At 38.2% G+C, this 16,185-nt stretch overlaps 2 protein-coding genes across 2 annotated transcripts; one reads left to right on the top strand and one right to left on the bottom strand.

The window, feature by feature from the left end:
- Nucleotides 1–15: 15 nt before the first annotated feature.
- On the top strand, nt 16–9,931 carry LOC139963583 (pseudouridylate synthase TRUB2, mitochondrial-like). Its single transcript, XM_071964464.1, has 6 exons — nt 16–260; nt 1,234–1,440; nt 2,083–2,226; nt 2,860–2,932; nt 3,911–4,047; nt 8,637–9,931. The coding sequence occupies exons 1-6, from the start codon at nt 107–109 to the stop codon at nt 8,981–8,983; spliced, it is 1,062 nt and encodes a 353-aa protein (XP_071820565.1). The 5' UTR covers nt 16–106; the 3' UTR covers nt 8,984–9,931.
- A 1,259-nt stretch (nt 9,932–11,190) lies between these two features.
- Nucleotides 11,191–15,753, bottom strand: LOC139963584 (large ribosomal subunit protein eL28-like). The gene is made up of 4 exons (XM_071964465.1): nt 15,691–15,753; nt 14,883–14,978; nt 12,874–13,110; nt 11,191–11,351 (listed from the first exon to the last, which is right to left on the bottom strand). The coding sequence occupies exons 2-4, from the start codon at nt 14,970–14,972 to the stop codon at nt 11,259–11,261; spliced, it is 420 nt and encodes a 139-aa protein (XP_071820566.1). The 5' UTR covers nt 14,973–14,978; nt 15,691–15,753; the 3' UTR covers nt 11,191–11,258.
- Nucleotides 15,754–16,185: the final 432 nt, after the last annotated feature.

Below are 16,185 nucleotides of genomic sequence, written 5' to 3'. Positions count from 1 at the left end.
TTATAGTTACGTGCTACCGCGTTCATTAGTTGTGGAGTTTTGCAGGCAGCCACAGAAATGCATTTAGGTCTAACCTAGTTCTGTGCTCGCAACGAATTGCTGTACAATGGTGAAAAACATGGCTATCGTGAGCAAAGGTGTGAAAAACATTCTAAGGACAGAGGTATTCGACAGATTGAACGGACATTTTGCCGTTTACAAACCTGCAGATGTTCTTCCCGGACAGGTGGCGTCGAGAGTAAAACACGCATTGCTTCGAGGTATGGGCCTTTTCGCTAGCCTATTGCATACGGAGTAACTTAAGCGTTAGGCTAGTCTACAGAGTACAGTGTATAGTAAGTTTAAGCCTAGTTAGAGACTACAAAATGGACTTCGAAATCCGATGGTCTGTGCTCTAAATATCTTTCATCTCCCTACTATAAAATATATATAAATACGGTTAGGGGTTTGACGAAAAGCTAACATGAGGGGTACCATAAGTTGAAAGATTCTCGTACAGACTGATCATCTTTGACTGAAGCAAAATCCTGTTTGTTAATGATACTTTGAAAGTGCTCTATAGGATTTGTTGAGGGAGTTGTAAAATAGTCACAGATTGAAACCTCACAGTTGAATTTGTCGGTCCTGGAAATACCCTGTCTAGTTATGTGAAGGGAGTAAACGACATTCAAGAAATAACCAGTTAAAATAGATACCTGATGTTCATAATCAAGTGGGTCAGAGCAAATGCATTTAAGTCTTAAGTCATTGTCTGTAAACAGTAGAATGCTTAAGACAATGTGGGGGAAACTGTTAAAGTGTAAATTGTAATGTAAAAAGAAAGAATTGAGCAATTCTTCACCATGTGACCAGCCAGACAAAAAATATATCCCCAATGTATCTGTAATAATGTTGCGGGGCAAATGGAGAAGTGGATAGCATTTCCTATTCCAATTTGTGCATAAATATGTTGGCATAGCAAGGTGCTATTTAAAGCACAAAGCAGTACCTCTGATTTGGAGATAGCATTTACTATTAAAAGAGAAATAATTATTACTTACTATTAAATGCATAATAGGACTAAGACCATCAGCTAATGTGGAGTTAACGGCATAATCACTAAGAAAATGTTGACAACTTAGGACTCCCACATGAGGGATATTGGTTAACAAAGATATGACCATGATTACAAGTAATGAATTAATCGGTAATACCTGTATATTACTTTATTGTTGGCATTTTCTTGTTTTGTAGATCTGAATGAACTTCCAGACCCATATCCAGAATCTGTGGTAAAGATTGTTCCAGATGAAGCAAGGTTGGATCACAACCCCAATGCATTAACAGCTTTATCAGTTCCAAGCCTGGCTGGTCATCCTCTCGTAAAAGGGAGAAAATACAAGAGTCTGAGGCTTCGTCTTCTCTCGGAAGGACATGACCTAAAGTCGTCAGGTGTGATGGGTAAGCATTTAGTGACAAAATATATCAATCTCTTCAATTTGACCACAAATGACCCAAGGGCCTACTAGTAATTTAATAGACAGTAACCCAACGTTTGATGCTACCTGAAGAACCTAATAAATGAGAGATGTGCTTAAACAATTCAATACTGATTTTTTATTCTTTTTTTTTTTTTTCTTGGTTACTTGCCATAGGCAGGCAAGTAGCCTTTGCAGTCAAGCTAGCCTGTGTGTATCTGTGTGTGTATGTGGTGCCCTAGCTTGTTGGCACAACATCTCAAGGTGGGTAACCATGTGCAGTTCTCATATTTGGCATGTGGCTTTCCCATAAGTAGTACAAGAACCCTAATGTTTTGGGTGGAGGTCAAGGGTCATTTGGGGTCATCAGAGGCAAAACGTGGGACTCTGAACATCTAAGGAGCTCATATATGCATGGTAGAGTAGCCTTATGCAGTGTAAAATATTTTACATTGAAAGCAGCATGTGTTGTCTAAAGTCATCCTTTCACTGAGAACAGAAACTTAATTTTCTTTCCTTAAAAATTATGGTTACCAGTTTCAGTTTTATTTTAAGCATTTTAATTCAGCTATGGTTATATTTGACAAAAGATCATATTTTCTGGTCAATTTCTCGATACTTTCAGCTCTAGCATTGCAAGAAGGAGTGGAGAGAGTAGATTTTTACAAGCAAGCTAGACTGCCGAGCCAGTATATCATCCATGGGAGACTTGGCTTTGCTACATTTTCCCATGATATAGAGGGCACGATTGTTGAGAAGTCAACATACGGTGAGTTTCTCACTTGTTTCTGTACCTTCCATTAATGTCAAACGGAGTGATGTCCATTTTTGCAAAACCAGAAATCGGAGTCGGTTCTGAAGGACTTGAATCGGCCAGTCAAGACCCCAGCACACGAATCGAGATCAGCATCCTGGTGACAGGTTGACGCCAACAGAGGTCAAATTCTGTGAACTTGTAAACACAATAACTCACAAAGTGAAGCTTCAATGAGTTCATACTTGCTATGTAGATCCACCTTGGTGAGTGAAAGAACCCTATCGAAATTGGTGGAGGTCAAAGGTCATTTTGAGATCAACATAGACCAAAGAATAAAAACCTTGGGAACAAGATAACCACAAAAATAAAGCTTCTATGAACTTTACACTTGACAGGTTAGGTCTGCATCAGTGCAAGACCATTGCTGATCAAGTTGACGTCAGCATTAATGGTCAACCATGCAAAAAATCTTGTTTGCAGTCTTACTGCTGAATGTTCTAAACAGAAAATGTGGCAAGGAATCAATCAGCCAATTGGCTTTACCTTTTCTTTGGATTGATTTGTTTAACTAAAGACTATATACTGAAAAGTCAAAGAATACTTTTTTACACAGTTTTCTGCATTTGCTCTACATAACATCTCCAGGTCACGTGACCCAGCCAAAGATTGAGAAGGTACTATCTGGTTTGTTACGAATGTCACAGAAGGATATCATCAGGTTAGTATTTCTGATCTGTTCCATGTTTTCTCTGTGGTACTTTGTTTGGCTAAATCAAGGTTCATAGTCTATCGGAAAGAATCATGTTTGGAAAACTATTCGATGAGAATCTTATCATATCTCTTTTTAAAGTGATATCAGATGACATGCTTTGAAAAGAAAGTATCTGCTTTATATTTCAGGGCTAGATAACATCAAAGGGTAAAAAGTTGAAATGATTCCAGGCAGAACAAGCCATTTAGACAAAGTTGTTGACCAGTCTGGACTGAAATGACACCCAGATGTATTGAGGTTTTGTGAGAAGATTTTGCAGGTTAATTAGGCACTGCAACATGTTGCTATATTTTGATTCAATTCTCACTGTTGTAGATTTGTTGCCCAGTTGTCTTAATGGAACTCGTTATGGTAGGAAAGGTAGCTTTACATAAAGACTTGATAAAAGTATGGATATGTTTGATACGACTCAGCCAAGCAAGAAACTCCCACATTACGCTATCTTAGTTATGTCTTAAAAAGCTAGAAGAGTCAGATAGTGTGAAAATCTCTCCAAAGCAAGTAAGATGGTAAAAAGTGTTCAAAGTATACAAAATTCATGGCAAGTTCACAATGTTTTGTAACGATAAACTTTCATTGTAAATGCAGTAACATATAAAAATCTTGCACACTTAAATGGTCGAAAATTTCATCTCAGCATCAATGTCCCCAACTAGAGTAATGATTGATGGAACGTAAACTACAGTATTTCTATTATTGAAGCATCACAGCAGAGGTGTTCTTCAAAAGCTTTACTTTCCAATTATAATCTTCTTGTTGATTTATCCTTGAAATCTGCTCAGTACATTTGTTTGAAAACCTCCAAGCACAAGTAATAGATTCATTGGGGAGGGGAGTGTTGTGCCTACAGTTTACCTTCGTTCCTCTTTCGACCAATTCCTTCTGCAACACTCTCTTTACTTTTCTTTTCCTTTTTTTAACCAGGCATTCCGGAGTCAATATACAAAGTCAAGAGGCCTATGAACTTGCATCGAGAAATCTTTTACAACCTTCGGGTGATATTCCTTGCCTGTTATTGGATTTGCGGTGTTCCAAATTTGAACCTCCTGATTTTGAAATCGGTAAGTATGTTAGGAGGACACTTTCTCCTTCTTTTAAAACTTCAAACTCTCATATGGCACAGCTAGAATCAGGTTTGAAATTCTTGAGTTTGTTGGTTACAATTTTTAGCTCTCTCTGGGTGTATGAGCATGTATCAAACCATTTATCATTTACCTTCTTCAGTGTGGAAGTTGTGCACTTAAGTTAAACTGCCCATTGTAGACTGGCAGCCCAGTGCACTTTGATCAAACGAACGAGGTACCAATATCTGAGTATTGGAACATTTGTGGAAAAACCCAGTATATCCAAAAGTGGATGTCTGCCGTGGTCGCTCTGCTGCATGTGGCCCCTGGGGCCGGTTAAAGGGGGCCCAAAAATGCATCTGATCAAACGAACGAGGTACCACTTGAAACCAATGTCAACTTAATGCATGAATGCCACATAGTACTGAATGGCCCATGCCAGACAAATTTTCTGCTGCAAAGGGCCTGCCAGACGCACAAGAAGGGCCCCTAAAAAAATGCATCTGATCAAACGAACGAGGTACCACTTGAAACCAATGTCAACTTAATGCATGAATGCCACAAAGTACTGAATGGCCTATGCCAGACAAATTTTCTGCTGCTAAGGGCCCGCCAGACGCCCCCAAATATGGCCCAAATGCCCATTAGCGTAGCATTGACCCAGATTAAATATGCAATGTACCACTCAAAACCGGTTTGGAATGTTCAGGTTGATCTTACAGACTATGGAAATCATCATGCCAGACAAATTTTCTGCTACAAAGGGCCCGCCAGACGCCCCAAAAGGGCCCATAAAAATGCATTTGATCAAACGAACGAGGTACCACTTGAAACCAATGTCAACTTAATGCATGAATGCCACAAAGTACTGAATGGCCCATGCCAGACAAATTTTCTGCTGCTAAGGGCCCGCCAGACGCCCCCAAATATGGCCCAAAATGCCCGTTAGCGTAGCATTGACCCAGATTAAATATGCAATGTACCACTCAAAACCGGTTTGGAATGTTCGGGTTGATCTTACAGACTATGGAAATCATCATGCCAGACAAATTTTCTGCTACAAATGGGCTAACAGACACACTAAAAAGGGGCCCCCAAATGGGCCATGATCAATCATAGTTGGTACCACACAAAACCAATATTAAATGCAAAGGTACTTTCCACAGAGTAAAGAACTGCCAATGCAAGACAAATTTTCTTCTGCATAGGTTCCACCAGATAGAAAGTATAGGTGGCCCAATGCGGCCCTATGTAGGCCTAATGAATTGTATATCGATGCAGACTATATGTGCCTTGTGACATGACATTTGTAGCATTCCACAGAGTAAAGAAATGCCAATACAATACAAATTTTCTTCTGCAAAGTGCTCACCACATGTAAAAAAAATTATGCAGTTTAAATAGTTAAGATACCACAAGAAACCAATCTATAACAATCAAGAACATCCTGAATTATTCAAATTCCTTCCCGCTACATAGGCCAATGGTATAATGAGATTAGTATACTAGTAGGTGTATCAATTACTGAACATTTCATTGAGCAAAACAAAAATGACGCGAACTCAGTCTTTGAGGGAGATCCTGACAGTTATAATGCATTCTCAAATCCATTCTTTTTCCTTTTACCCATTCTTTTTCCTTTTATCCAGTCAGTACTTTGTATCGTGAGCAGTGTTTAACTTGGCAGTTACTTTGTTTCGCTGGAAACACTGGAGCAGATTAAAATCAGTTTATGTATTGTAAATAAGAAACCCAAAATCATTTTGTATCTTAAAACACTGTGTTTACGTTAGCATGGTAAATCTACAAAGTTTAAAATCTTGAGAAAGAACGCTTAAGTGTCATTTTAAGACATACATGTAGTCGAACAAAAGAGATTGTTTTGTTTCTTAAGCTCAGACAAAGAAACAATTATCAAACAATGGTGAAAATGCTTTATAACGTGTACTTAACGATAAAGGTTTGGGTTGAAACTGTCCAATATGGTTTTTAAAAGATACATAATTGAAGCATAGAAATTTATATGGACCTTTATGCTAGGTATACTCTTTAAAGGACTTAAAATGCTAAGATTGAACAAACAAATACTGATATCACCACGTATGACTCCATTCCTTGATACAAAATATAAAATGAGTAATTGGCCTATATTACTCCATCTTGGTCTTTTAGAACTTCCATCATTACACTTATTCAATTCGAATAGCTTGTAACAAGTCCAACAAATAGATGTGGCATCCATTTTTCAGAAATATGAATGCTAGATGAGGGTTTTTGTTTTCATCTATGAAGGAATCTTTTACCTTTCAAGAAAGTCATCTTGCTAGTTTAAAATGTACTAAAATCATAATTGGCAAAGATAGTAACAAAAGATCACTATGTGATTACTCTGAACATGACACATGTTAGGTTCGAAGTATAAGCTGCGAATTAATGTCTCTTGACAGTGATTAAACACTGGAGTGTGTGCATTGTAAAAAGATACTGCATTTACCATTCAGACAGATCTCAAAAGAATCATTAGTAAGTTTATGAAAATTAAGTATTCCCATGAACTTGATTCTAAAAAGACAATGGAAGCTCAAATCTATGTTTCATTGTCGGAGTCATCACTCCAAGATGGTTCAGTACTTGAATCATCGGCATCAAACTCGGAAGCCACGTCTGGTCGGCTATACTTTGAAGATCTTCGCTCAGTTCCCCCTCTTGGAACAGATGATCTGGGAGAGCCGGTCCCTCAAACCAGTCAGGGCTGTAGCACCCATTCTTGCTCTTCCAACGGTAGTTCTGTGGATCCAAGCCAGGCAAGACTCTTCCTCAGAGTGTTAGAATTATAATGTGGGGAACTGTAATTTTTGCACAGGCCAGCAAATCCCAAAATATTTAGAGGCTTAGGTGAAAGTGTTATCTTTATTTTGCTTAGAGCAGCGAATAGCTAAATAAGATAAAACACTGGTTTTGTGTACAGTAACTCCAATTTATGCTGGAAACAATATAATCCTGAGCTTGAAATGTCATGTTACAAGGCACATATATCCAATTCTTTAGACCCATATATAGGGCCACATTGGGCCACCTATTCTTTCTATCTGGTGGGACCTATGCAGAAGAAAATTTGTCTTGCATTGGCAGTTCTTTACTCTGTGGAAAGTACCTTTGCATTTAATATTGTTTTTGTGTGGTTCATAACCGGTTTTGAGTGGTACCTTGCATATTTAATCTGGGTCAATGCTACGATAATGGGCATTTTGGGCCATATTTGGGGGCGTCTGGCGGGCCCTTAGCAGTAGAAAATTTGTCTGGCATAGGCCATTCAGTACTTTGTGGCATTCATGCATTAAGTTGACATTGGTTTCAAGTGGTACCTCGTTCGTTTGATCAGATGCATTTTTTTAGGGGCCCTTCTTGTGCGTCTGGCGGGCCCTTTGCAGCAGAAAATTTGTCTGGCATGGGCCATTCAGTACTATGTGGCATTCATGCATTAAGTTGACATTGGTTTCAAGTGGTACCTCGTTCGTTTGATCAGATGCATTTTTGGGCCCCCTTTAACCGGCCCCAGGGGCCACATGCAGCAGAACGACCATGGCAGACATCCACTTTTGGATATACTGGGTTTTTCCACAAATGTTCCAATACTCAGATATTGGTACCTCGTTCGTTTGATCAAAGTGCACTGGGCTGCCGGTCTATTGGACTAACTATATGTTAGATTAAACCTTTTGCTTCAGCAAGGGATTTTGTTCATCTTTGAACAAAGTCCAATAATATTCTTTCATAATGGATACCCATTCAATTGAGCTAAGTGATACAGGACCTTACAGCCGTTTCAACTGCCACCATTTAACAAGTCAGTTATTAATATAACACATAATCCAGTTTAGAAAGCTACGTTTGCCCCACAAATTTAATGTAGTAAAAAAAAAAAAAATTTTTTTGGTCAAGCCTTGATTTTATGCACTTGTCTAATGTTCAGTTTATGGACTGTCCTAACCGAGTATTACTCCAAATATGATTGCATTGGTTCAAAACTGAGGCAACTTCCTAGGTTTTTCACCAAATGAATTTTGATGAGTAACATAATGAACGGTTCCTTTCGCTTCTTAAAATGTCGTTGCCCAGATACAAGATGTCATGTTTTAATGTAGATCAGGCCTCCAAGTTTGGGCCATTTAAAGGCTTAAATACCAGTGAATTTGGCCATTTGCCAGTAGAAAACAAAAGGCACTGACAATTTCCTGCCAGTAGACAATAGGAAACTAAACACACAGTACATTGATAATAACAATCATCAGTCAAAGAATCGGCATGATTTCCATACCTAACATTAGCCCTGTGTTACTGCTTATTATCAGTAAATATTATTGGGCTGCTCTCAAAAGCCTTTTGCAATAACTGATGTGTGTTGTAAATCAGGAATCTGCCAGTGAAAACTTTGATTTTTAGCCTGTAGATTTAGCTCGAAGTGGCAGAAATTGTGAAATTCAAGGACAGTATGGTTTCATGGTATTCTTTATAACAGTACCATCTGCAATGGAGTGAAGATTGAACCAGCCAAAAGCAGCTTTGAATTTTGTTTTCTGTTGCAGAGGTCCATTGTCTGAGGGAGAGCGCCCAGTACCTTCGGAAGGTGATAAACGATGTGGGCCTGTTTTTGAAAACGAACGCCGTGTCGATCAAGGTGCGAAAAATTCAGGAAGGGCCATTCTCTTTGGATAATTGCCTGCTGAGAAAAGACTGGCGTCTAGATCCAATCTTGGATGCTCTGCGAACTTGTAACCCGTTAATGTCAACTTATAAGCTGTTGCCAATAGAACTACAAAAAGATGAATTGCTTGCAAAGAGACTCGTGAAGGATAACATCTCCAAAGACATCACCCAGGAAGAGGAAAGATGTTTTGTTCACCGTGCAGAGTCTGCTCCTTTGAAGGAATGATGCATCTTTGGAGGTTGCAGCTGCCCGGATTAGAAGTGACTTGCGTGCACAGGGTATCATGGGTTGGGAAGGTGGGACAAATTTTACATATCCCTGATAAATTTTAATGTGGGGACCTGTGGGGAGCATGAACCTTCATGGAAGGGCCAGAGGTGAATGAATGGGTTTTTATAAAGAAGAGTGGTCTCCCTGGGGTTGCTGAGGCTGACTCCCATGCAGGGGGTCTAACAGTCTTACCCCAGTAAAAAAGTGAAAGGTTTTTTTTAGACTCTAATTTCGGTCTATAATTAGCTAGCAGCGCAAGATTCAGATTGTGCTTACAATTGATTTGAATTTTGTGCGAGGTTTAATAAGGCTACTACACCCTTAGCAGTGTTCTATTTCTTTGCAGGAAACCCCACCCCAACTGAACCAAGTTTCCCTTACTGATACTGGGAGGTGGGGTAACTTTGAGGAAGCAGTGTAATGTCATAGAAACTTAAATGTATTATATTTCACGCTATTCTTGTTAACTTGTATGGATATGGTACTATCTTTTACAAGGCTTGTGAAGCTTCAACAATCCTCACAAACTATTTGAGGTAGACAATTTAGTTTGAAGTATGAAGAGAAATAAAACCCTTTTTATTGGAGTATGACATCACACTTGTTTACTTTAAGTTTACTTTTAGTGCAAGGATATCCCAGATGACCATATCTCGAAAACAATAGATAAGTTTTTGAAAGAAAATTTCACCGGGATGCTAACATTATATTTTGTGTTTTTCATGCCAAGAGTATTTGTGGGAGCTACTGTAACCATTTAAAGGGATATTCATCTGGCTGAAGTTGATTGCTTTAATGAAACTGCTAGAACTTATCTGCATGTATATCTCAAAACCACATCCTCATAGCATTTGGATGGCGAAGATATGATTTTTGGTTTCGATGATAATTGTAACCTATGCATCCATTATGGCGTATGTTTGTGTGTGTGCGTTTGTGAGGCCCAGCTTGTAAACACGATATCTCAAGAAGGGAAGGTTAGACAAATTTCATATTGAGTGTGAAGAAATAACTTCTTGAGTACAAGAAGCCTGTTGTTTTTGGTGGAGGTCAAAGGTCATTTGGGGTCATCAGAGGTCAAATTGTGACACCCTTGTAATCATGTACACCCTCACTATACATTAGGTCAGATTCATGAAGAAAATTGCTCATGTTACATCATCCAAACCACAATGCATTTTTGCATTCTGGTTTTTTGCAAATTTGATAGTATCTTGTGAAGGGATCTGGCATCAGCAGGTGAATGATGTCATCACGGCTGTTCAGTTAAAACGCATTTTGCTATTCTGTATAATATCTAACTCACTTATTGACAGAGGAAAATAAAATTTTTCTTACAAATCAGTTGCATTGCGATGAGAATTTTAAGTACAGAGAACCTTCACAATTAATCCTAGTGTATCAGGTTTTCAGGGATAAATCAACTAGATGGAGTTTTCAACTAATATTGTGCAATATTTTAAGTGTCACAATTATCTGCCACAGACATTTCAATTGTATGCTAGTAAGACCATGATCCGAAAGTGGTTTTCAGTAGTAGAATTATATCATTGGAATGTCCCTTCTAAGCCAAGGCTGCTGATATCAGTGGAAAATGAGTAATTGTTACCTTTATCTTTGACGTGTACATTTAGATTTGAGGCAAAATCCAATGATGTATCATAAGCTTGATAGAAGTGAGAACAGAATCCTATTATAGTGATGTGTTACTTGATAAGGAGGTAACAAGAATTATGTTTCATGTTATGCATGTGGAACTTTTAAGTTGGGTTAACTGCATATCATAATGTGTTAAGGACAGTTGAAGAGATATGTTGTATACAGGTGTACATGTTTTCATTGATTCCTTCTACAGAATCAGGTAATCAGAATGTTACAAATAAAAGCTTGTATACTACTTACAAATTTTGAATGAGTGTTCATTTGGCCAATATATCCAGGAGAGTGTATCTTGGGTTTATTATATAAAAAGATGTCTAGATCACACCCCATGGAATTAAATGTGGGATGAAAATGTCCAATTTCCAACATGCTAGGAAATTAACTTATATTTGAAAATTTCCATGACATAAGAAGCCAACTTTTCCAAATGATAAAAGAAGTAATGGACATCAAGTACCAACAATACAAAAGAAAAGTAATGAAAAGAAGAAAACACAAAATTGTTAACTTTTATGTCATTTATTCAGCATGAAATGCTCAAACTGTGTCTAATGACACCTCAACTGGTCTATGTGGTCTTGGGTCGTGGAGTTCGCTTCTTCTTGACGATGCTGGACCTCTTCTGACTCATGTGGATGGCACTTGCACGTCTTAGAGCAGCCTGTAAAAAAAATCAAAAAGAAATTGTCAGCATTTGTTCTCGTGCCATTTTAGCAAATTTGTAAGGAAGGAGCCAAATTGTTAAACCTTTTAAGTCCACTGGTTCCTATGCCTTTGTAAATTCTTCTACTCTTTCTGACATGCCTTGACACAACCTTCCTGCACTTCCCCCATTACAACTGTTTTGTAGACGCTACGATGGCCCACACATTGAAAATGTCTACTATGTTTTTTCCAAATCTCATCTTAACTGCACAAATTTCAGTGTTGAAATATTTAGGAAAAGAATTATATATATTATTAGGTATATGAGATGGAAAGTAGATCATTGGATTGACAGGTATTCCTTTTGCTAATTCAAAGGATCCAGCTGAATGAGCTAACCCTGAGCTGTGAAAATGCATCCCTAGTTGAGGAAGTGAGGGGCAGAAAGTTCCATCCAACCTGACCCCATCCCTTCCAATTCTAAGCCCATGAGACTTGGTAACGACATACCAACCTCTTTTAAATAAGTGAAACAGAGTAAATGATTCAAGGAAACCATTAAAAAAAAAAAACCAGTACCATTAGCTTCTGTCCTAGGATATTTATAAAATTTACCCTTGCATTTGTATGAACATCCAAAACATGATGCAGTTATTGCAAAATGGAACAATCTTTTTTTTTCATACTAATTGGCAGGCCTCGACAAAACATCAACTCTCTAAGTATGCAAAATTCACTCGCCACTTTGATTGCTGTTCAAGTCTCCATAGTACAGATCTATAACATCAATACTTTCTGTAAACCTAGGTGAGGCACTTAGGCAGATACATGGTGCTTTGAAATTGCACATTGGAAAATTATATTCCTGTGGCCCTGTGCAATATACAATTTAAACTTAAAGTGATGAACACTTGAAATACTCGGGCCGCTAGTGTAGGGCTTGCCTTAACCAAGCCCTCATGATATCGTTGTTCAATAACCTTTAAAATTGGTTGAGAAATTAATATATGAACACTACATATTTATGAACGCCTTTAAAACACATCACGCACTTCTTAAGCTCAAACCGTTCCCTGCAATAAATTGTTATACTAGATTTCAAGTTTTTGCTGTATCTTTATAAATGCTCTGTGAAGTGTGTAAACAACCTCCACACATGAAAAATTTCCATACATAATGCACCTGCGGATAATCAACCATTTACACAGTTAATTCTCATTGAGATTGGCCATTGACAAAAATCACACATGTAACTTTAACTTGCTTAAAGTTTGCCAAGGTATTGCTTTTGTCATTCTGTGAATTGTTTGTAGAGATGGTCTCAGGGTTTGAACTGCCCACGAGTAACTTTGCCAAAATGTCGAGCGTACTGCATTATTCTATTTGCTGAAGCCAAAACTCTACTAGCCAATGGCGAGTTGGCGACCGTATTTGTCGAGGCCTGCTTTATTGGTGATTTAACATCTCAATCAATTTAAGAGCTCAAGTGTACAGGTTCATCTTTTCCCCCATCTTCATAGAACTGTCCGTTTGCTCACCATTTTGAGATCACTCCTGTACCCGTTGACAGAGTTGGCAATTCCCTTCAAGTTGGATCTCCAGCCCTTCTTGAATGTCACCTTGTTGTACATCTTGGCAGGTCTGTTCTGCCCCTTCTTCCTCTTCATCACAAGCATGACACCCTTGTTGTCGGGTGCAGGAATGACGCCAACGGTCTTCTTGTGAATGAGTCCACTACCTCTGTAGGTGGGCCTATTTTTCAGATTGTTTGGCTCCTACGTTGATTTGAGATAAACGGGGAAACAATGGGTAAACAACTTTGGCTTCTTGACAGAGAATACGAGTCCTTCAAAACTCTCACAAATTAGATAAAACCAACATTCCATCTGACAGGGCTCAAAACAGCACTGAATAATACTAGAGTAATCAGACAAGGCAGAAATCTTTCCTTTAAAATATTACGTTTCAAAGGAAAAAAATTCTCACTGAATTCACTCACTGTCTTTCTGTTACTTTAAAAGCAGCATTTTGCATCCTTTTCTATGATTTTTCTCAACCTCACTGACTCCACTATGCCATAACGACATACATAACTAGCTTATCTATTTATATTGTACTTCAAATGGTGGCATGAAAGTCGAAAAAATTGCAACTTTCAACTTTGTTGTTCTCCAAGATATTTTCCGTTGGGAACCCAATAAACCTCGCCCATAATATGAATATTTAAACGCTACGAACGTCATTGACATACGTAATATAACACCACGCTTGATTTGTGTACAGTCTATATGGCAGTTGTACCAGAGAGTTGCATAACAACTCCCTGGTTGTACCAACGCAAAGTCTTGAATCTATTTTTAGCAACGGCTCATAACTAAACCTGCATCTCTGATTGGTTGAATTCAAACTAGTGGGTTTGGGAACTGAATGCGATTAATTTTGTATGTGGAATACTCGCCAATTAACGTTTTTGGCAGGGAAAAACTTGGCTAATATCTTAATTTGCTGTTTTGTGATTTGATGTATGTAAAAAACTCGATGGACATGTCAAAAAAGTAGAAAACGGCGACCAAACGCAAATAGCTTATGAATAAACATACTATTCACTGATTGGTGGAATTCAAACTAGTGGATTTGGAGATATGAAAACTTTGTCGAGGACACTTTTACTCGTTATCGACATAAATCGTTAATTACTCGCTAATTAACGCTCTTGGCAGGGTGAAACTTGGATGGTATCTTAGTTTGCTGTTTTATGATTGATACATCTAAAAAAATCGATGCACATGTTAAAAAGGTGGAAAAAAGCGACCCAACACAAAATGCTGCTTTAAAGCAATCCTTCTTGATAAAATCTATGTTACTCAGGACAAAACTGAGTTGAAATGATAGGAAAGTAAGAGTGTCTGAAGAACAACCCACAAACTCAATATCAGTCATTTCATTAAAGAAGTTCACTATTCCAATCCAAAATCAGGATTGAGTTAAGAAACTGACCCTATGCAACTAAAATCCTAATTAATTTTAAATTGGGTCTTTGAAAAAAAGTTGGGCAGAAGACTAAACTCACTAACCACCATCATCCTCAAGAAAAAGGATATTCTTCACTTCACCCCCCCCCCCACCTTTTCCCAACACTCCCCCTTTATTGGTTACTTTCAGCCAGATATGGAATATGGTACTTTCATCCAATCAGCCATCCCTGCAAATTCACACATTGTATTGCTGTTTCTACATATCAAACTGTCCATGCATGGATGGCAAAAAATAAAGCAGAGTTCAAAGGTACAACTACATTTTGCTTTTCTTTTCTGTTCCTTCTTGACAATTGTAATCCACTGTTGTGTAATTCTGATGAATTGCCTTGCTGGTTGATAATCTTTTCATGTTACACCCCAACAAACACACAAGTAACCCCAAAACTTCCTGAAGTCGACAGTTATATTTGGGTATACACACTGTGAGATATTACTTCATTTACCATTATTTCAGTATAGATCTCTTAGAGCAACAGGAAAAAATATGATTTCCTTGTGAAATAACATACCAAGGTGAAGGTGGTTCCTCCAAACTTGCGAACGAAGCAACTGTGCCTCTTTGAGACGTTCCACTGTACATCTGCAGATACTGATGCCATCTTGACCTACAAAGAATAGAAACATATCATAGTAGTAAGTACATTGTGGAATAAAGATATTTTGACCTTTCCATTCACAACTGTATACTAAGCCGGTGCCTGGCTAAGTATTGTATAGAATAATCTTAGCCCTAGGCCTACCACCATTATTTCAATATCCATCTCAGATCATGGAACTTGGAAGGTCTAGCATCATATCCCAAAAAATCACTCACTCTCACTCTCACAGTCTATCCCACATTCACTGGTACTTGGTCGGTGGGCCAGGCCTAATGTGTAGCTGAGTCACAGCTTGAATGGCATATTTGGAGTCATTAATTGCTTCGCTGTTACGGTTCAATCCATATTGTAGGTCTTATTTGTGCCCATGTCAAACGTTACGACATACATTTTACATACAAGGGCCTTTTTAACTTATGTCAGTATTCCGTTAAAGTACACATTAATTTTATCGCACGTTATGCACTAAGCCTTTACACGTAGCCTACTGTATAAATCAATAGCATTGAATGAGCAAAGACATTGACTCGTGGGGACATGTACTGTAAATTTGAGGGTGATAGTGATAAATTATATTTGAGAGTTAGAACAATAGGACGTTTTTCTTGGACAAAATGAACGTAAAGAGATTTCAAAACTTAAATGGGGAAGAATTTCGTCACGAAATACGTGAATTATATGTATAATTTGTCATCTAACGTGCTAACATTTCACTTACACGCACAGAGCTTGAGGTGTGGATGCAAAAGGACCTTCTACCTATGTTTGGAAAGCCAATATTGCAATTAATGCTTCACAGATATTATCGGAGAAAGAGATGAAACCAATCCTATTGTGAGAGATATGCTACATTATACAATACGCTGCTGGTATAACTTGTTTTTGATGGAAATGTTCCCATCTACAGTCATTTCCACGAGTATGATATACCGTTTAGGTAACTCTTGGACAACTCAGTCAGCTTATGATTTGATTCGGTTAATATTGGAATTTGAGAACAAATTAATATATAATCACTCAGCCTCTCCCACTGGACATGATCGATTCAACGCCTGTTTCTTTAATCCCCTTGTCACTCTTCTCCTACCACCCCCCCCATTACCCCTTCTCTAAACACTCGATCCCGTCTCTCATGGTCCTTCCTTTACCCCTTCGTCCCCTCCTTTTCCCCACCACTGGACACTGGAACATTGCAAAACAACTTTCCTACCTC

This window comes from Apostichopus japonicus, chromosome 22, assembly GCF_037975245.1.
Source record: "Apostichopus japonicus isolate 1M-3 chromosome 22, ASM3797524v1, whole genome shotgun sequence".
Classification (NCBI taxonomy): Eukaryota; Metazoa; Echinodermata; class Holothuroidea; order Aspidochirotida; family Stichopodidae; genus Apostichopus; species Apostichopus japonicus.
The sequence above is the reverse complement of the archived record's forward strand: the minus strand, read 5'-3'. Positions and strand labels throughout refer to the sequence as shown.

Bases quoted from the DNA above. Each gene is read 5' to 3' on its own strand.
- LOC139963583 (XM_071964464.1), top strand. From the start codon at position 107: ATGGTGAAAAACATGGCTATCGTGAGCAAAGGTGTGAAAAACATTCTA. The intron at 261-1,233 runs GTATGGGCCTTT...CTTGTTTTGTAG, and splicing joins AAAACACGCATTGCTTCGAG to ATCTGAATGAACTTCCAGAC. The intron at 4,048-8,636 runs GTAAGTATGTTA...TTTCTGTTGCAG, and splicing joins ACCTCCTGATTTTGAAATCG to AGGTCCATTGTCTGAGGGAG.
- LOC139963584 (XM_071964465.1), bottom strand. From the start codon at position 14,972: ATGGCATCAGTATCTGCAGATGTACAGTGGAACGTCTCAAAGAGGCAC. The intron at 13,111-14,882 runs GTATGTTATTTC...AAATCAACGTAG, and splicing joins GAGGAACCACCTTCACCTTG to GAGCCAAACAATCTGAAAAA. The intron at 11,352-12,873 runs GTGAGCAAACGG...TTTTTTTTACAG, and splicing joins ACAGGAGTGATCTCAAAATG to GCTGCTCTAAGACGTGCAAG.